Below are 19,403 nucleotides of genomic sequence, written 5' to 3' on the forward strand. Positions count from 1 at the left end.
TTGGTGTTGAAGGACCGGCTCTTTACGATTTTCCATTTGCCGTTCATTCAAATCGTGTGAGACCCATTTACCGAGTTTATTGGTCTTCCTCATTGCTCATAAACGCCTGCTGATTGTTTCTTGTGAGAAATTTAATGCTTGTGCCAATTTTTGTTGAGTTTGAGTTGGGTCATCATCCAGTAGTCCCTGCAATTGCTCGTCTTTGCACTTTTGAGGTCTACCGGAGCGCGTACTGTCTTTCACATTGAAATCACCACGTTTAAATTGTCGAAACCATGTCTCACATGTTTTTTTCGATGGAGCATGTTCACCATGTGTTTCTATAAGCAAACAATGACTTTCTACAGCTTTTTTCTTTTGATTAAATAAGAAAAGCAATGTTCTTTTTCAAGCACAAAGCTAGTATTTGGCGGACTCAACCTGTGTGTGTTGGTAGGTTAATGTCAGACGAACAAACTGGCTATGTGTCAAATTCATACGCTGCATACTGTTTGCTGGCGCCATCCTTAGTGAAATGCAAGTAATCAGCTTCATTTTCCATATCAAATTCTAATCACAGAGACTTACAATAATTGAAAATCTTCCACCTTTTTGATACTTTTTATTTGCTTTTTAGCAAATTATTAATTATAAACGGTACGTATTTCGTTCTCACTTGAGAACATCTTCAGCTGTTGTTAAGCTTAAGTGAATCGCTAAGTTTCTGAATACATTATTTTCAGGTACATTGTTCCTTTTAAAGACTATCTGAATATAAATTAAATTAAAATGATGTTAAAACAATGTGAGGGTTAATGGGTTGATGAAATGAGACCTATGTATTCATCCTGTCTCAATTATTGTCTCTGTGATCCTTAGTGAAACCGGAAAAGACTTATGCATACACCTGGTAAAGTTGGGGAATGATGCTCTACAATCAAGGCTATAAATAATTTTATTCATGGTGAGTGAAAGGGTAGTTTAGGGAAAGCCTAATATTTAATTCCCAAATATTTATGTTATTAGTGGCCCTATCGATAAATACTACAAAAGTAAAGTTATACAGAATTAAATTTCCGATCATTTATGTCTATATCATTTTTTACCATATACCAACTATGATGACAGAGAAATTTATGAATTTTCATTTTTGTTGTTAAGTCCATATCAATGCCGAACAATGAGAAAATGGGTGAACAGAATTTAATGAAAATTGGTATGTAAAGTCTGGGAATATGGTACTACAGTCTAGGCTATAAATAAATTTTATTCACACTGGAAAAAAATGGTAGTTTAGGGGAAGATGACTAAAATTTAATTTTTAAATACCTATGTTATAGGTCCTATTGAAAAGTATTGCATACAGTTATTGAGGATACAAGTTTCAATCATTTATGTCTTATACAGTTTTACTGGACTGCTATGATAATAGAATTCATGAATTTAGACTATTGTTGCTTAGTTCATGTCAAAACCAAGCATTGCTTACATGGAAATATTGTTTAATCGTGTTTACTGGCAATGGTTTTTGTCATTTCTTAAAGTGTAAAACCATGTGGTCATCATTCCATATCAACAAGGAAAATTGTGAAGATGATTATAAAAAGGAATGACTGCCTTTACATAAGATGCTCTAATATCCCAGAGATGGAAGAAAACTAAATGTGAAGGCCTACAATATCGACAGCTTATAAAACCGATAAAATAAAATAAATGGCGTATGGCTTTTAGTGTCGGGAGTCCAAGGAAAAGTTCGACTCGCCAGATGCAGGTCTTTTGATTTGACTCCCGTAGGCGACCTGCGCGTCATGATGAGGATGAAATGATGATGAAGACATTACATAAACCCCGCCCCCGTGTCAGAGAAATTAACCAATTATGCTTAAAATTCCCGACCCTGCCGGGAATCGAACCTGGGACCCCTGTGGCCAAAGGCCAGTACACTAACCATTTAGCCATGGAGCCGGACATAAAACCGATCAACAATACCATTAGATTGACCATGGTTGCGATTTATGATTTGTCTCTTCCTGATGCCACTCATCTCCGATAGATGGGATTACTGCTGCATCCCGAGTAAAACAGCATGCCTGAATATTGGTGGGATGTAGCTGGGGGGTTAGATAACTTTTCACATTCTATATAATTGTCCCGGCAACAATGGGTACTACAGCTAGTATGATATAAATAATTTTATTTGCATCTTTTGCAGGAAAGAACTGTGAGGAAGACATCATAGACTGCAAGGAGAATTCTTGTCCACCATCTGCCACTTGTATTGATCTCACTGGCAAATTCTACTGCCAATGTCCCTTTAACCTTACTGGAGATGACTGCCGAAAAAGTAAGGAGAATTTTTTCTTTGCTTTGTTTTGTTTCGTTTTGAAAAATAACAGTTTCATTTTACAATTTAATATTGTTTATATATTGAATTATATATATATTACAGGTGTACCAAAATATTGTAAGTCCTTTAGGTTTGGTAAATCTGAAAGAGAATTAATATAATGGAGTGTTTATGTGATGTTTCATGGAAAACAATATTAGTACACAGGGCTAATATAACAATCCATTTTTACAGAAAATGTTTAATTTCAAAATGTGTTAACATAAGAAGTATTTTACTTAACCATCTATATATATATATATATATATATATATATATATATATATATATATATATATATATATATAATAAGAGTTTTGTCTGTACATTGCTCAGAATTTAAAAAGAATGGCATTTCTGTATCAGTCATATCCGCAGTAACAAGGAAATGCAGTTTTTACTTTTCCGTAATTTCTGTCTGTCTGTACGTATGTACACGCATCACGAGAAAACAGCTGAAAAATATTTAATGAAAATTGGTATGTAAAGTCAGCGAATGAGCCACTACAATCTAGGCCATAAATAATTTTATTCACGCTGAGTGAAATGGTACTTTAGGGGAAGGACTAAAATTTAATTCTCAATTATTTATGTTATTAGTGGTCCTTTCGATAAATACTACATAACTAAAGTTATATAGAATAAATTTTCCAATCATTTATGTCTTATACATTTTTACCGTACTAGCTATGATAAGAGGGATATTCATGAATTTGTATTTTTGTTGCTAAGTCCGCATCAGCGCCGAGCCACGAGAAAATGGGTAAGCAGAATTTAATGAGAATCGCTATATAGAGTCAGGGAATAAGAAATTACAGTGTAAGCTATAAACAATTTTATTCATCCAGGATGAAATGATAGTTTAGGGGAAAGCACCTAAAGTTTAATTTTTAAATACCTATGTTATCTGTCCTATCGAAAAGTACTACATGAAATGAAATGAAATGAAATGAAATGAAAATGAAAATCCACAGCCTGTGTCCAGTCATTCGACTGGGTCAGGAAATCAAAAAGTACTACATAACAAAAGTTAAAGAGAATACAATTTCTGATCACTTATGTTTTATTCAGTTTTACCATACCGATTATGATAAGAGTGGTATTTCAGAGTCAGAAGAAAACTAAATGTGAAAGCCTACAATATTGAAAGCTCATAAAATTGATCAACAATAACATTACATTGACAATTGTTTGTTGTGATATTCTTTGTCTCTTATACTGCCACTCATCTCCGGTAGATGGGATTACTGCTGCGTACTGAGTATAACAGCCTGCCTGAATATTGGTGGTAAATAGCTGTAGAGTTAGATAACTTTCTTCTTTACCAAATGTAGAATTCTGTAGCAAAGCACGGGTACATCAGCTAATATCAAATAAATCTTACTTTGAGTGTTGAGTTTTAGGTACAGGTAAATCCTTATATTCATCACCTGTTTTCTCCTTCATTTTCCCTAACTCCCCTTTCCTAGTTTTTCATTTCAAGTAAATTCTTAAGTTTTTTTGAACTTGCAAATACAATAACAAGAGGTACCAGTTTATTTAATAATAATATTTCAAAATTATTGAGCAGGAGTCATTTGCTGGGCCAAGACCCATCAGGATTTTAGCACCATGGGATAATATTTCAAAATCGCAGAAATCATACTAATGTTATTTTGGGCTTTTTCTTATTTCAGCCATTCAAGTGGATTATGATCTGTACTTCAGTGATCCATCACGAAGCAGTGCTTCATTGGCTGTACCATTTTACCTTGGGAGTAAAACAAGTCTTACAATAGCTATGTGGGTCCAGTTTACTCAAAAGGATGAAGGAGGCATCTTCTATACACTTTACAGTGTTACGTAAGTTCTTCCACTTTAATTTTAATATTGTGACAAGATAAAAAATAAACAGTACAGAATACATAAGAATAAATTATGGCCACCTCCATAGCATAATGCTTAGCACTATTAGCTGCCGTCCTCGGTGGACCAGGTTCAATTCCTGGTACTGCCAGTGATTTAAGAATGGAAGGAGGACTTGTATGTGGCTAAAATGGTACATGCAGCTCACCTCAATTGACAGTGTGCCTGAAAAGAACTTCACCACCTTGAGACAAGGGCACAACTTTATTTATTATTATTATTATTATTATTATTATTATTATTATTATTATTATTATTATTATTATTATTATTATTATTATTATTATTATTATTATTATTATTATTATCATCAACAAAACAAAGGAAAGGCAACATCTCTCAAAATGAAAAAAATATTGGGCTGATAGGAAATCAAGAAATCCTTTGTATAATTGACTAGAGTAATCCAATGTAGGCCATAAAATGTAAAATAAATAAAATAAATTATTATTATTATTATTATTATTATTATTATTATTATTATTATTATTATTATTATTATTATTATTATTATCATCATCATTATTATTATATCATATGACTTATTTTTGCATGACTTTGAGCATGCATGCTCTTATCCCTTTATATGTCTTATATATCCATGCTCATGCTCATTTGACATTTGATTTCTGAGATAATTATTCATTATTAACTATTCATTAGTTATTCATACTGTACAGCTGTTAAAACCTTTATACAACACTTAATGAATTAAAACTCTTATAATATAAATTTCTTTCTATTTTAGATCAGCGCACGTTCCTAGTGGGCGACGTGTCATGATACAAGCTCACAGTAATGGAGTACAGGTGTCTTTGTTCTCTGACCTTCAAGATGTTTACCTCGGATTCCGAGAATATGCCACCATCAATGATGGTCAGTGGCATCATATTGCTGTGGTATGGGACGGAGAAAAAGGAGGTGATTTGACTTTAATAACAGAAGGTCTTATAGCTAGCAAAGTGGAAGGCTATGGAGGAGGAAGAAAACTCCCACAATAGTAAGTGCTAAACTTTGTTTTTGTTGATATCTTTATATTTTCTTTCCTCTGGAAATGATGCCACAACAGTCAACACAATTAAGTATCTCAACTTTCTTCAGCTTATCCTAGGTATTTTTGGTATCACTGGAGTCACCCAGGTTCACCATGGTTTTGACAAGAGGTTTAAGGCCAGATGCCCTTACTTTCATTGCATGATTTTTGGGATGAAAAGCTCAACCAAGAATTGAATGGGATTTGAACCACAGCCTTCTGTGTACAAAGCTAGCAGATAAGCCACTGAGTTAATCATTTAATCACGTCCCCCACTCTCCAATAGCTAAACAATTGAAATAATATTAGATTTTACAGGTCATTGTGTGGCTGCATGGTTGAGTGTATTGTAATTTGGCCTTCTGTCCTCTGGGTCCTGGATTAAATCCCAGCCAGGTCAAGGGATTTTAATCTGAAATGGTTAATTCCCTTGGCTCACAGACTGGGTGTTTGTACTGTCCCCAATATTCTTGCAACTCACACCACACAAAGAAATATTCTCCATCACATTTGCACATGGGTTCCTGTATACAGCAGATACTAACCACCATCATCAGAGGAATTGCCATGAAATGCCTACACTAGACTAGCAGTAGTCACACTAAATTACTATCATATACAGTCGAACCTGCCCTAACGGACACCCTTTTTCAGCGGACACCTCACTATACGGACAATTTTCCTCGGAACCGACGGTGTCCGCCGAAGGGAGGTTCGACTGTATTATAACTTAGAAAAATTATTCTCAGTGGAAAATTAAGTGATACAATTTTATTATGATTCATTTAGTTCAGTATGATCTTAGTTATTTTCTTTTATCAGTTCACTTTAGCATATGGTTATAATTCCTAGAGTTTGACCACTGTTTCATTTACAACTGTAGTCCATGCTCCTTCGCCAACATGATGGCTCTCCATCTTTTCACTTCTTTCTTTTGCAGCTCTTTCTCTACATCATCTTATTCTCACCTTGATTTCCACTTAATATTACTTCTCTTTCTCATCCAGCTCTTTGGCTAATGGTCAGCACACTGGCCTTCAGATCAGAAAGCCTCACGGTTTGATTCCGGGCTAGATTGGGGATTTTAACTGTGTATTGTTAATTCCTCTAGCTCGAGGATGGCTGTTTTTGCGTTCGTCATACGAGGGTCAAGTCATAAGTCATGGCAACTATTTTTTTCTCGTGAACAGGAGAACACACAGAAAATCTAATATATGCATTTGGAAATATTCGAATCCCACTGTTGGCAGCCCTGAAGATGGTTTTCTGTGGTTTCCCATTTTCACCAGGCAAATGCTGGGGCTGTACCTTAATTAAGGCCACGGCCACTTCCTTCCCAGTCCTAGCCCTTTCCTGTCCCATCGTTGCCGTAAGACCTATCTGTGTCGATGCGACGTAAAGCCAATAGAAAAAAAAAAAACCAAAAACATTATTTTATTATGGTATAGACAGCAAATATACAAGAATACGTACAAAGGACAGGTCTCCACTTGCTACAGACCTTCGAAATAATCACCCAAGGTTTCCACTGTGCGTTACCAGGTTACCAGTGGTGGGGCAGGCGCTGAATACCATTCACTGCATGTGTATCGCTAACGTGTGATAACTCTCTCCTAAATGCTGTTACGATGTCCTCTTTGTTAGCAAACCGTTGTCCACGTAATGGCTCCTTGACTTTGGGAATGAGATCATAGTCACACACCTAATGCTTCCCGCAGTTCTGCATGGCATTGGCGTGCATTTCTGCTGCGGAGAACTGCTATTTTAATATATGATCGTTGCTCCTGCTTGCTGACTTCCATTTTGTAATGCTCTCACTCACACACTGAAATTGGGGGCATGCTTAGACCCACACTGTTGTTTACCTACACCATCTAGTGACATCATATGCAAGTACATACTGTACGTTTCCAAATGCATATCTTAGATATTCCGTGTTATCTCCTGTTCACGAGAGAGAAAATAGTTGCTATGACTTATGACTCGACCTCCGTAATACACATCTGCATTTACATGCAACGCATTGCACTACAAACCAGCACAGAAATACACGATAGTGGATGCAACCCTTCACTTATGATTCGCATCAGGATGGCATCCAGCCAAAAAACTATGTCAAATACATATTAGTGCCAACCCTAGATCAATCAATCACTAATGATCTGCATTTAGGGCAGTCGCCCAGGTGGCAGATTACCTATCTGTTGTTTTCCTAGCCTTTTCTTAAATGATCGCAAAGAAATTGGAAATTTATTGAACATCTCCCTTGGTAAGTTATTCCAATCCCTAACTCCCCTGCCTATAAACAAAAATTTGCCCCAATTTGTCCTCTTGAATTCCAGCTTTATCTTCATATTGTGATCTTTCCTACTTTTAAAGACATCACTCAAACTTATTCATCTACTGATGTCATTCGATGCCATCTCTCCACTGACAGCTCAGAACATACACTTAGTCTAGCAGCTAGTCTCCTTTCTCCCAAGTCTTCTCATCCCAAACTTTGGTACATTTTTGTAACGCTGGATTTTTTCCAGTTCTTGAATCAAGTAATCCTAGTGAGGGTCCCATACACTGGAACCATACTCTAGTTGGGGTCTTACCAGAGACTTATATGCCCTCTCATTTACATCCTTACTACAACCCCTAAATACCCTCATAACCATGTGCAGAGATCTGTACCCTTTATTTACAATCATATTTATGTGATTACCCCAATGAAGATCTGTCCTTATATCAACACCTAGGTACTTACAATGATCCCCAAAAGGAACTTAAACTTCATCAACGCAGTAATTAAAACTGAGAGGACTTTTCCCATTTGTGAAACTCACAACCTGACTTTTAACCCCATTTATCATCATACCATTGCCCACCGTCCATCTCACAACACTATCGAGGTCACCCTGCAGCCGCTCACAATCTTGTAACTTATTTATTACTCTGTACAGAATAACATCATCTGCAAACAGCCTTATCTCTGATTCCACTTCTTTACACATATCATTGATATATATATATATAAGAAAACATAAAGGTCCAATAATACTGCCTTGAGGAATTCCCCTTTTAATTATTACAGGTACAGATAAAGCTTCACCTATTCTCTGAGTTCTATTTTCTAGAAACATAGCCACCCATTCAGTCACTACTCATTTTTGCCAGTAGCCTCCCATGATCTACCGTATCAAATGCCTTAGATAGGTCAATCACGATACAATCCATTTGACCTCCTGAATCCAGGAAATCTGCTATATCTTGCTTGAATCCTACAAGTTGAGCTTCAGTGGTATAACCTTTCCTAAACCCAAACTGTCTTTTATCAAACCAGTTATTAATTTCGCAAACATGTCTAATATAATCAGAAAGAATGCTTTCCCAAAGCTTACATCCAATGCATGTCAAACTGATTGGCCTCTTATTTTCAGCTTTATGTCTATCACCCTTTCCTTTATGCACAGGGGCTACTATAGCAACTCTCCATTCATTTGGTATAGCTCCTTCATGCAAACAATAATCAAATAAGTACTTCAGATATGGTACTATATCCCACCCCATTGTCTTTAGTATATCCCCAGAAATATTATCAATTCCAGATGCTTTTCTAGTTTTCATCTTTTGTATTTTATTGTAAATGTCATTGTTACCACAGGTAAATTTTAATACTTCTTTAGTATTAGTCACCTCTTCTCTCTGGACATTATCTGTGTAACCAACAATATTTACATACTGCTGACTGAATACGTCTGCCTTTTGAAGATCCTCACATCGATGGGGCAGGAAGAAGAAGAAGAAGAAGAAGAAGAAGAAGAAGAAGAAGAAGAAGAAGAAGAAGAAGAAAACATTTTCTTCTTTCTGATCACTTTTCCATATCATATTTATCACTGATCTGTTGCTGTTTCTAGGAATCATGCCAGTACTTGATCTATACTGTGTTGTGACCTCTGTCTGAACCAAGATGTTAACATTAACCCTGATAGTAACACGTCTATAAATATCGTTTTAGTTACACCACACGTTTCAAAGACGTGTCACTCAAAGCCTATTATTTAAAGTTACATTAAAGTTACCAGATGAAATGAACAAGGAATAGAGGTGGTGGAGGGGATAACTCTCCCCTCCTTAAGAGGAATAGATGGCATTCATTCTCACAACACGTCAGAAAAACGTAAGGTGTTACTGTCAGGGTTAATATCAAAGACATGAGCACCTTATGTTTACAATACTTTGATAAATCTAATTCACTACCTCTTCATCTGAAAATAGCCAAGTTTCTTCATAAGTATATTTAAACCTGTAGATCATTCCACATTAAGAAAACAGTATTGCTCTTATGGACCTACAAGGAGCAAACTCACCCCCTGTTAGACACACAATTCCTTGTGATTAATGAATATTACGTATAATGTACTTTACATTGCACAATGGTGGGAACAGCCATCGCTTTGTTGCCTTCCTTCATTTTCTTTCTGTGTCTCTCTGCTGGTTCAAGGTAACGTGTAATCCGTTTACACTGTGAATCATGGCAGCTTATCACTGTTGTAGAGAAGTCGTCTATTAATGTGATGAGTATGTTATTTGCAGTAGTTGTTATATCCATGCGTACTTATCTTGAACTTAAATACAGAGTGTCACCAATGTATATGCCACAGTTTTCCCATTATGTTGTAAATACCAAAATGAGCCCCCTGTAAACCCCCAGTCCATTGAGTTCATAAAATTAATTTTCAGCTTAGTTTCTTGCCCAGTTTACCTTGAACTTAAATATGAGTTTTACAAATTTACGTGCCGCCGTCTTCCCATGATGGTGAGCAAAGCCGTTCGAAATGGCAACCATGTTGTCATAAGAGCAATACTGTTTTCTTAACATGGAATGATCTAACTTATAGTATTTAAACAAAACTCTACTTATCTGAACAACAAGAATGAGTTGAAAAAATTAATAACCCTAAAACTCCAACCATAACCCTTTCTGTTTTCTTGATAAGTTCACTATCATGTCATGAGAATGCTTACTGTTCAACCTACCCAACACATCAATGGCTGTATTTGGAGCAATTTTGTTCGGCTTCCCAATATTAATATTTCTGTAAGCTATATCCAAAACTAGATTTTATATATTGAAGAAAGGAGAAACTATAAATATTATATATATTATTTTTGTTTTGTTACCTTTAATTTATGCATTAACATAATTATGACGAGGAAATTATCGCACATTTTTAGAGAAAAATTGAAATTCTCAGATATAAATCTAATGACAGATTGTTTATATGCATTCTTCATTATTCCATGTCAAATTCTGTCCCTCCTTTGGTTCTGCTGTTTTTAAAAATAAGAAAGAGATCATAATATGAAGATGAAGTTTGAATTCGAGGGGAAAAATTGGGGCTAATATATATTTATTTATAGAAAGAGAAATTAGGGATTGTAATAAATTACCAAAGAAGATGTTCTTTGAAATCATATAATAATTAAATAACTGATAGGGAATCTGTCACCTGGGCAACAGCCCTAAATGAAGATCAATGGTGACTGACTGACTGACTGACTGACTGACTGACTGACAGACAGATAGATAGATAGATAGATAGATAGATAGATAGATAGATAAAATAAGTATGGAAAAGCTATTGAAACCTACCTGCTTTTCAGTACCGCTAGTGGATTCATAGGTTTCGAACTTCAATGAACTTCCTCTCTTTCGCTAAAGCTAAGAATAGTGAAAAGCTAGATCTTCAGATTAATTATATTAGTTAAAATCCTTGGCCGGGTGAGGAATTGAACCTGGGACCCTCTGAACCGATAGCCAGTATGCTGACCATTCAGCCAGGGAACTGGACTTAAGGAAAAATGGAAGGGTATGTATAGTTGTTTCAAGACAGAAACAGGTTCCAGGAATCATTAATGAACAAGGGGTGTGTATACGTGAGGATTCATAGAACTCAGATGTATTTAGTCAGCAGTATGTTCTACTTCTTTGTGAGTTGAAACGTTTATCACAGTCGAGCTATGTATGTATAAAACCATAATCTGTTGTTCCGGGAAATTCCATATTTAACATTATTACGGCTCATAAACGTTTTCAATCATGTAATGAAATATTAGCCTACATTATTTATTGTCTGATGAAATATTACATTATTTATTGTGTGATGAAATATTACATTATTTATCGTCTATGCTAGATATCGAGTCTGGAGGTGAAGATAGTGACTGTAATCTATTGACTGTGATGAAATGACTGACATAGATGATGTTGAATATGCTGCTTTTGCATCTCATCTAAATGAACCATTTGAGTTAGATGATGGTGAAGATGATGAGAGAAAGAGAGAGAGCCCAGGACAGCAGCTTTTGTATCTGAAGCTTGGGTGGCTAACTCTATGCCTAGTAGCAAGAACTTGATCTGAGCTTGCTATGGTAAACAGAGTGAAAAGTCAGGTTGTTTCACCAAGAGGAAAGTCCTCTCAGTTTTAATTACTGTGTTGATGGGGTAAAAGTACCTCATGGGAATCACTATAAGTTCCTAGGCGTTAACATAAGAAAAGATCTTCATTGGTGTAATCACATTCATGTGGTTGTAAATAAAGGTTACCATACAGAGCTCTTCATATGATTATAAGGCTATTTAGGAGTTGTAGTACTCCATTACTCCCATAGGTCCGAGGCTTGCTTAAAACATTCTGAGCTCAGTAAATTCTGTGAAGCAGGATGCTACCCAACTTACACTGAGTTCCAGTGAGAATCTCTTCTTGAACGGGTTAGGGACCACCAGAGGATTGTGTAGTCGTGATAACAGGTAGTGCCATGGCTCAGAATATATCTGAGATGCCTACTCTTATTCCATAGTAACGACTCTCAGGACCAATTACTAGGCCACTCAGACATTGCCCATGGTTCATGAATTAGGATGCGACCACAGTAACCCACATCACGAGCCATAAAACAAAAATAATTCAGAACAATATTAAATTGCAATCTCATCCCTGGTACAAATATTTGTCTTCAGTCATCATCATCATCATCATCATCAACATTTTACGGTTCCAGTTTCCTGGATACTGCTGGTGAGCCCCTTCCTTGTTTGCTGAGGGTCATGTAAGTATTGAAAGTGATTGCAGTTACTGTCCAACTGACTTGCTAACTAATATTAGAGAAGATTATCTGTCAGGGTTATCTCCCTTAGCCTTTAGCAGTATCCTGTCACATCTGTAAGGCAACAGCTTTCTCCTTCAATATATGTAATAAAATACAATATTCATGTCCTATATTTCTCTCTTTGTGTTTCAGTGGTTGGGTTACCCTTGGAAAACCAAGCAGCGATAATCCAAAAGCATACACTGAGTCAGGCTTCCAGGGCCATCTTACTAAGGTGCAAGTATGGGGACGAGCTCTGGATGTAACAAATGAGATTCAAAAGCAGGTAAATCTCAGCTGTAAATTAAAGTTCTAAACTTTATAAAATCTATTCCACAAAATGGTTAATTTAGAAAATGCCTTAATTAAGTAGATTTATGTAAGAGGATCATAAAAACTCAAGAGGAGATTTGATTACTGGTACCTTACATCAGACAACCTACATTGGAGCTCTTTCAACATCTCAGATGCCTGGAATCATTGGTGGAAAGCATGTTTTTCTCTGTTACACCATGCAATTGTTCAAAACCTGTATTATTTAGTTCTTTTTTCCAGGATGAACTGTGTTGTTGTTTTCTGTACATTCTGTACAGTTTGCCAACATTTCAAATACATTGCAGTATTCCTTGTCAAGGCGACTGAAATACCCCTACTCGATCCAAGGTAATCAGTCTCCCGAGCAGCAATCACACAATGTGTAGAGGTATTTCAGTCGCCTTGACAAAGAATACTGCAATGTATTCAAAACGTAACCTTTCTGTACGTAATGTACAGAAAATAACAACACGGTTCAAGCCGGAAAAAGAAGTAAATAATTCTACACACCATGGAAAGATACAAGATACAAAACCTATACGTTCAACCAGCTGGGTTCCACCTTCCCAGGTGTCAGTGAAGAATACTCAATCAAATAAGGATAGTAAGGATTGATCAAGGCAGATGTGGTGCTACATTCACCAAATAGGATGGCGGACTTCACCAAACAGGGACTGTTCTGAACAGTTCAATATATTGCCTTTGAGTACCTACTTCGAGCTTTCCAAGGCACTTTTGACAGATCTTCATCTCGCATCCAAGGAAGCTGCCTGGTGGATTTCCAATCTCGATTTGGATTTGTAACATATTCTAATCTAATGACCTCGCAGTATCTCTCCTCTATTATGTACATAACATGTATATTCCTTTGTATTATGATATGATAAATAAATAAACTATATAAATTTATTATAAGCATCTCTGAAAATGTAGTTAGAGTGACGTAAAACCAATAATTTTTTAAAATTATTATTATTGTTGTTGTTATTCTTTTTTACATAGAGTAAGCATTCAGTTGAACACTATGGCATATATTTTCATTCTGTTAAAGGTGAGAGATTGTCGAACAGAACCAGTACTCTACCGTGGATTAACTCTAACATGGGCAGGTTATGATGATACATTTGGAGGTGTTGAACGAGTGGTACCCTCACACTGTGGACAGCGTGTTTGTCCTCCAGGATACAGTGGTCCACGATGTGAGCAGTTGCAAGTTGACAAGGTAATTCTTTTACTCTAAGATAAGCATATGAACTTGTAGAATATCATAACACTAATAGGCAAGGTTGATTAGTAAATGTGGGTTGATATATTTTTACCAGCTCCAATCATTAACATAATAATTTTCATTTTCAAATAGGTGGCACCTCGAGTTGAACACTGTCCTGGTGATTTATGGGTCATTGCAAAGAATGGTTCTGCCATTGTGTCCTGGGATGAGCCACATTTCAGTGACAATGTTGGCATTGTCAGAGTAGAAGAGAAAAATGGACATCGCCCTGGTCAAACTCTCCTTTGGGGCACCTACGTGATAGCCTATGTTGCATATGACCAGGCTGGAAATAGTGCAACATGTTCTTTCAAAGTCTACTTACTAGGTGAGTATTAGAATAAAATCTTATGTAAAAAATCATCATCATCATTGGTTTGTAGTCTTAAGACTGATCAGTTGTCATAAAACATTTCCAGATCATTCTGTTACCTACTTGTTTCCTTCATTGATGCATGAATTCTGCATCTGGATATCATTTAGAATATGTTTGAGAAAGGTAATTTTTAGGTTTCACTCTGGATGTTTTCCTTCAGTGAAGTTTGTCTCCACCAAGCAAGACGTTGGTTCTAGATTGTGTGAAGAATTAATCTCCATTGGTTCAGTGTCTATATGCTTGGCATTTAACATCTTATATCTCCATGTCACATTTATCATCTTACAATAGTACCACGTTTTGAAGGCTTCAACACTGTGTAATAAGACAATGATATATAAAAAATTCTTGGATCAGATGACCATCTAGAAAGGCTTCTAAACATGACTCCAGTTTAGTAGATCTTATCTTCTGCTTGGGGCGTGATTACTAGTTACTTGATTAGAACCACAATTAAGTAGTAGCCTACATAAAATTAATTTTTATGTGATGTAAATTATAAACCTATCATAATGCTGAGAAAAATTTTGCATGTAGAATAACTCTATGCAGTTATTTTACTAGAATCTTATTGTTTATTTTTAAACGCACAGACTCAGAGAGATCTTATAGCAATGATGGGATAGGACAAGACTAGAATTGCGAAGGAAGCAACCCCAGCATATACTAGGTGTGCAAAAGGGAAACCATGGGAAATCATCTTCGGGGCTGCTGATTGTGAGGTTCGACCCCACCATCTTCTGAATGCAATCTGTCAGCTATGTGACCTAAACCATGTAGCCAACTTACTCAGTTTACTATAATCTCCTTAGGTCTATGAATACTGTTGATTGCAGTTGCTATGGGAGTTTATGCAGAGTACTAGGAGAAATTTAAGGACAAGATAGAATACACTGTTTTGAAACTGCTTATAGAGAGAGATAGGAACATGAAAAAAAGACCCTGCTGGGAATGTAACTTGGTGGTGCTTGCATTCTTGATTAAGACTATCAGGTTCTCGAAATCAACCATAACAGGTCAGTGTGGGAAGAGGGAACAATAGAAAGAAGAGACAAGGATACACATGAAAACGCATGAGGAAAAAGACAACCTCCACATCTTCATACACTGCAGTCTTCAAATAGATGGGTTCTTTCCTCATCAATTCCAGTTTTTCTACATCCTTCTCAGCATGTGACAAGCTCGTTACTGCTTCCCGGTTTCATCAGGAGGGGCGGACTTCAATACATTGAGGGACAGTCCTGACAGATCTTTAGGCTTGATGTGGGAAGTGTAGGTAAGAAGAGAGCCAGATAAATAAAGGTGGTAAAAGTTTAGAAACTGCGCTAGAAAATATAAACACACACAAGGGAAAGACAAACAAAATAAGGATGATGAAAGGTAATATGAAAAGATGGACAACAGTATGTGTGGAAGATGCTGGATGACCCTGCTGGGAATGTAACTTGGTGGTGCTTGCATTCTTGATTAAGACTATCAGGTTCTCGAAATCAACTTTTAACCTATTAGGTTGTGTTACATACATTTAGTACGTGTTGAAGAGATGTTAAGTACAGAACAAAAATGGCCAACTGGACACCAGTGGGATCCGAACCCACAACCTTCCTCAAAATATCATTTATTAAACTTAAACTCTTGAAGTTCATTTAGAAAATACTCTTAAACTTCAAAAATTGGGGTTAGAAATCAACTTTCAGCCTATTAGGTCATGTTACATACATTTACTACGTGTTGAAGAGATGTTAAGTACAGAACAAAAATGATTTGAATGTGTAATTTATGATATTAATCTGAATCGTCACCTTTCTCACAAATATGGTGACCCTTGAGATCTAGGACTATAAAACAATAACTCTTATATTAGGATACTACGCTGAAAAAACAATTGAAGGTGACCAAATTGATAGCCATGCTCGCAGGCATGGGTGGGTTGGAAGTCCTGCCCTCAGAACCCAAATGATGTTCTGTGCACCATATAAATGCTGTCAGGTTTAAAGGTGATATCAAAGGAATTTAAAATCTGAGAACCAGAGTTAAACAGTAGCAACATAGGAAACACAATTAAGCTAACAGACATCAAGGGGATTCTAAAGACATGAACATGTAATTAATTTCCTCTGTATAATGGATACGTACCATTAGGCAGTACCATATTCAATTAAAAATCTATTCCAGAATTGAAGATTCCCTTACTGCAGTGGACAAGTCCCATTCTACTGGAGAGAGGCAAACAAAGAAAATTAAAATGAGATGAGTTATTTCACAATGTTTTGAGAATATGCACATTATCTTCTTCAGCTAGTTAAATTAAAATTTCTGTATACAATAAGTCCTAGTGAAAATGGGGGCCCCCATTAAATCTAAAACTAATACCAGTACAATGTAACTTGTTAAAAATTGGAGGATGGTATCGGCTTGACAACAAATTTTTATTTCATTTTATATTATTCTTAATACCACCCCACCTGAATTTTACAGGAAAGTATTGGAACACCAAGGACACAGTGACCTCACATCACAACAGGACTCAGTGCTCAACATTTTAATTCATACAGACATCATCCTACTGTGTTTTATTGTATATGCCAAGATGGAATTTAATTCCACACCCCATCTTTCAATTTTTAACAAGTTACATTGTACTGGTCTTAGTTTTTAGATTTCTTAATGGGGGCCCCCATTTTCACTAGGTCTTATTGTATAGGAATTTTAATTTAACTAGCTGAAGAAGAGAATGTGCATATTCTCAAAACATGTACTGGACATAATGTTCAGGTGAAAGGTAAATATTAAAAAATTTAACACATAGTATTGACTAGGCGGATCATCCACCTCTCTATTTATTGTGATTAAGTTAATATGGACCCAATACCGGCCATTATGGTCAAGATTATTAATATGTATTATAAAGACAATAATGACAACAACCATCGTAGCCAGTTAGTTTGCTACTGTCCGACTCATTGGCTGAATGGTCAGCGTACTGGCCTTCGGTTCAGAGGGTCCCGGGTTTGATTCCCGGCCGGGTCGGGGATTTTAACCTTCATTGGTTAATTCCAGTGGCCTGGGGGCTGGGTGTTTGTGTTGTGCCCAACATCCCTGCAACTCACACACCACACATAACACTATCCTCCACCACAATGACACGCAGTTACCTACACATCGCAGATGCCGCCGACCCTCATCAGAGGGTCTGCCTTACAAAAGCTGCACTCGGCTAGAAATAGCCACATGAAATTAAATTAAGTTTGCTACTGTGTCCGACTCATTGGCTGAATGGTCAGCGTACTGGCCTTCGGTTCAGAGGGTCCCGTGTTCGATTCCTGGCCGGGTCGGGAATTTTAACCTTAATCGGTTAATTCCATTGGCTCGGGGGCGGGGTGTGTGTGGCGTATCCAACATTAGAAATCATCCTAGTTAGGGCCCCCATCTTCACAGACATGCAGGTTGCCTAATAGGCCATCTACTAGAAAAAAGACCTGCACCAGGCCTCCCTGGAGGCCATATGCCATTATTATTAGTTTGCTACTGTGATGGCATAACAATATTTCCTCGTCAGCAATGCTTGGTTGTTGAAACACTTTGTAATAAACTCTTGAATATCTCCATTATTACAGCTGGTACGGTAAAAAGGTGTCAGGATATAAATGCCTGAATGAAAATCATATTTTCTATAATTATTGTTATGTGCTAATAGCCGGGCTGAGTTGCAACTCCGATGGTAGAGCGCTGGCCTTCTTAGCCCAACTTGGCAGGTTCGATCCTGTCTCAGTCCGGTGGTGAAGGTGCTCAAATACATAGTTAGTGGGACGTAAAATCCAATAACATTAACATTATTATGTGCTAATAACTAATATTTCAGAATATATTTTGAAGCTCGTGATATAATATAGTATCCATGATCCAATATACAGTAAATACGAAGAAAGAGACAAAAAAATTATTTCAAAAGGGGGCCTCACACATCCCAGTCATGAGTGGTTAAAAAACATAGCCCAGTTCGAAATTTCATTTGGTGTGTTTCACGGTAAGACTGTATCCAGATGCAAAAACGTAATGAAAACTCTTATTTCTATTATTAAGTCAAAATTTCCAGTATTCCATCACAAAATAATTTGTCTCTACATAAGGACCAGGACATTTATTAGGATATGGCATTTTAATGTAAAGAGTAAGGAGAAAATATGCCAATAAGAAGGCTAAGCTTTGGGCTGGTTCATCAAGTAATTCTCCTGACATGTACGTTTTAATACTTTAATATAATTTCATAAATATATCGATATGATGTATATTTTCCTATGCCATTTGATATAAATATTTACTTCATCAAGAAATAAATTATTTTGAGTTGCATGGCAATCTTTTATTTCTTATCGTATTATATGTCATGTATTTGATAGTTGATGCTCTACCTGATCAGCATGTGACAAAATTTAACGCATTTTCACGTTTTTAAATCTATTGGAAGTACTGTTACTTATCGGATCGGACTAAACCAAACTATTATTTGATGAAATACTGAGAAGGTGTTTCACAGGCATGAGAACTGACAGGCTTGCTGTACTGCAGCTGTGTACCTTACTCACTATCGTTCATATCGCGTGATGTCATAGCGCTCCAGCCAGTGGAAGCTTCAACCGCCGGAGTAGCCTACCTAGTATTGTAGTTACGTTGGTAAGAGACAATCTTCAGTCCTCACAACCTATCATCCAGACAAGTGTTCTACAGGGTGACTCGATTGGCCCACTCTTATTCAACCTGATTACTGCAGATGTCGTGGAAATACTAAAAGGATTTGAAGGGCAAATCTCTCTACATACCTATGCATATGATATGGCCCTTGGCTCTTCCAATTTAGAAGACTTACAGAAATGCTGGGATCTACTGGTGTCCTGGGCAAAAAGAAACAAATTCCAGTTAAACATGGACAAAACGGTTCACATGATATTCACAAGAGGTGGTAGAGATGCTGCCACAGATCAACTATTCTATGAACAAGTCT

The 19,403-nt window shown here is 36.6% G+C and overlaps 1 protein-coding gene across 1 annotated transcript in view; it reads left to right on the forward strand.

The window, feature by feature from the left end:
• Positions 1–19,403, forward strand: part of LOC136858359 (uncharacterized) — a 362,414-nt gene that overhangs the window by 286,905 nt on the left and 56,106 nt on the right. Inside the window, exons 45-50 of the mRNA XM_068225517.1 lie at positions 2,192–2,323; positions 4,042–4,207; positions 5,019–5,270; positions 12,594–12,726; positions 13,807–13,977; positions 14,116–14,353. Coding sequence (XP_068081618.1) covers positions 2,192–2,323; positions 4,042–4,207; positions 5,019–5,270; positions 12,594–12,726; positions 13,807–13,977; positions 14,116–14,353 — 1,092 coding nt within the window. The remainder of the gene's footprint in view (positions 1–2,191; positions 2,324–4,041; positions 4,208–5,018; positions 5,271–12,593; positions 12,727–13,806; positions 13,978–14,115; positions 14,354–19,403) is intronic.

This window comes from Anabrus simplex, chromosome 1 (assembly GCF_040414725.1).
Source record: "Anabrus simplex isolate iqAnaSimp1 chromosome 1, ASM4041472v1, whole genome shotgun sequence".
Classification (NCBI taxonomy): domain Eukaryota; kingdom Metazoa; phylum Arthropoda; class Insecta; order Orthoptera; family Tettigoniidae; genus Anabrus; species Anabrus simplex.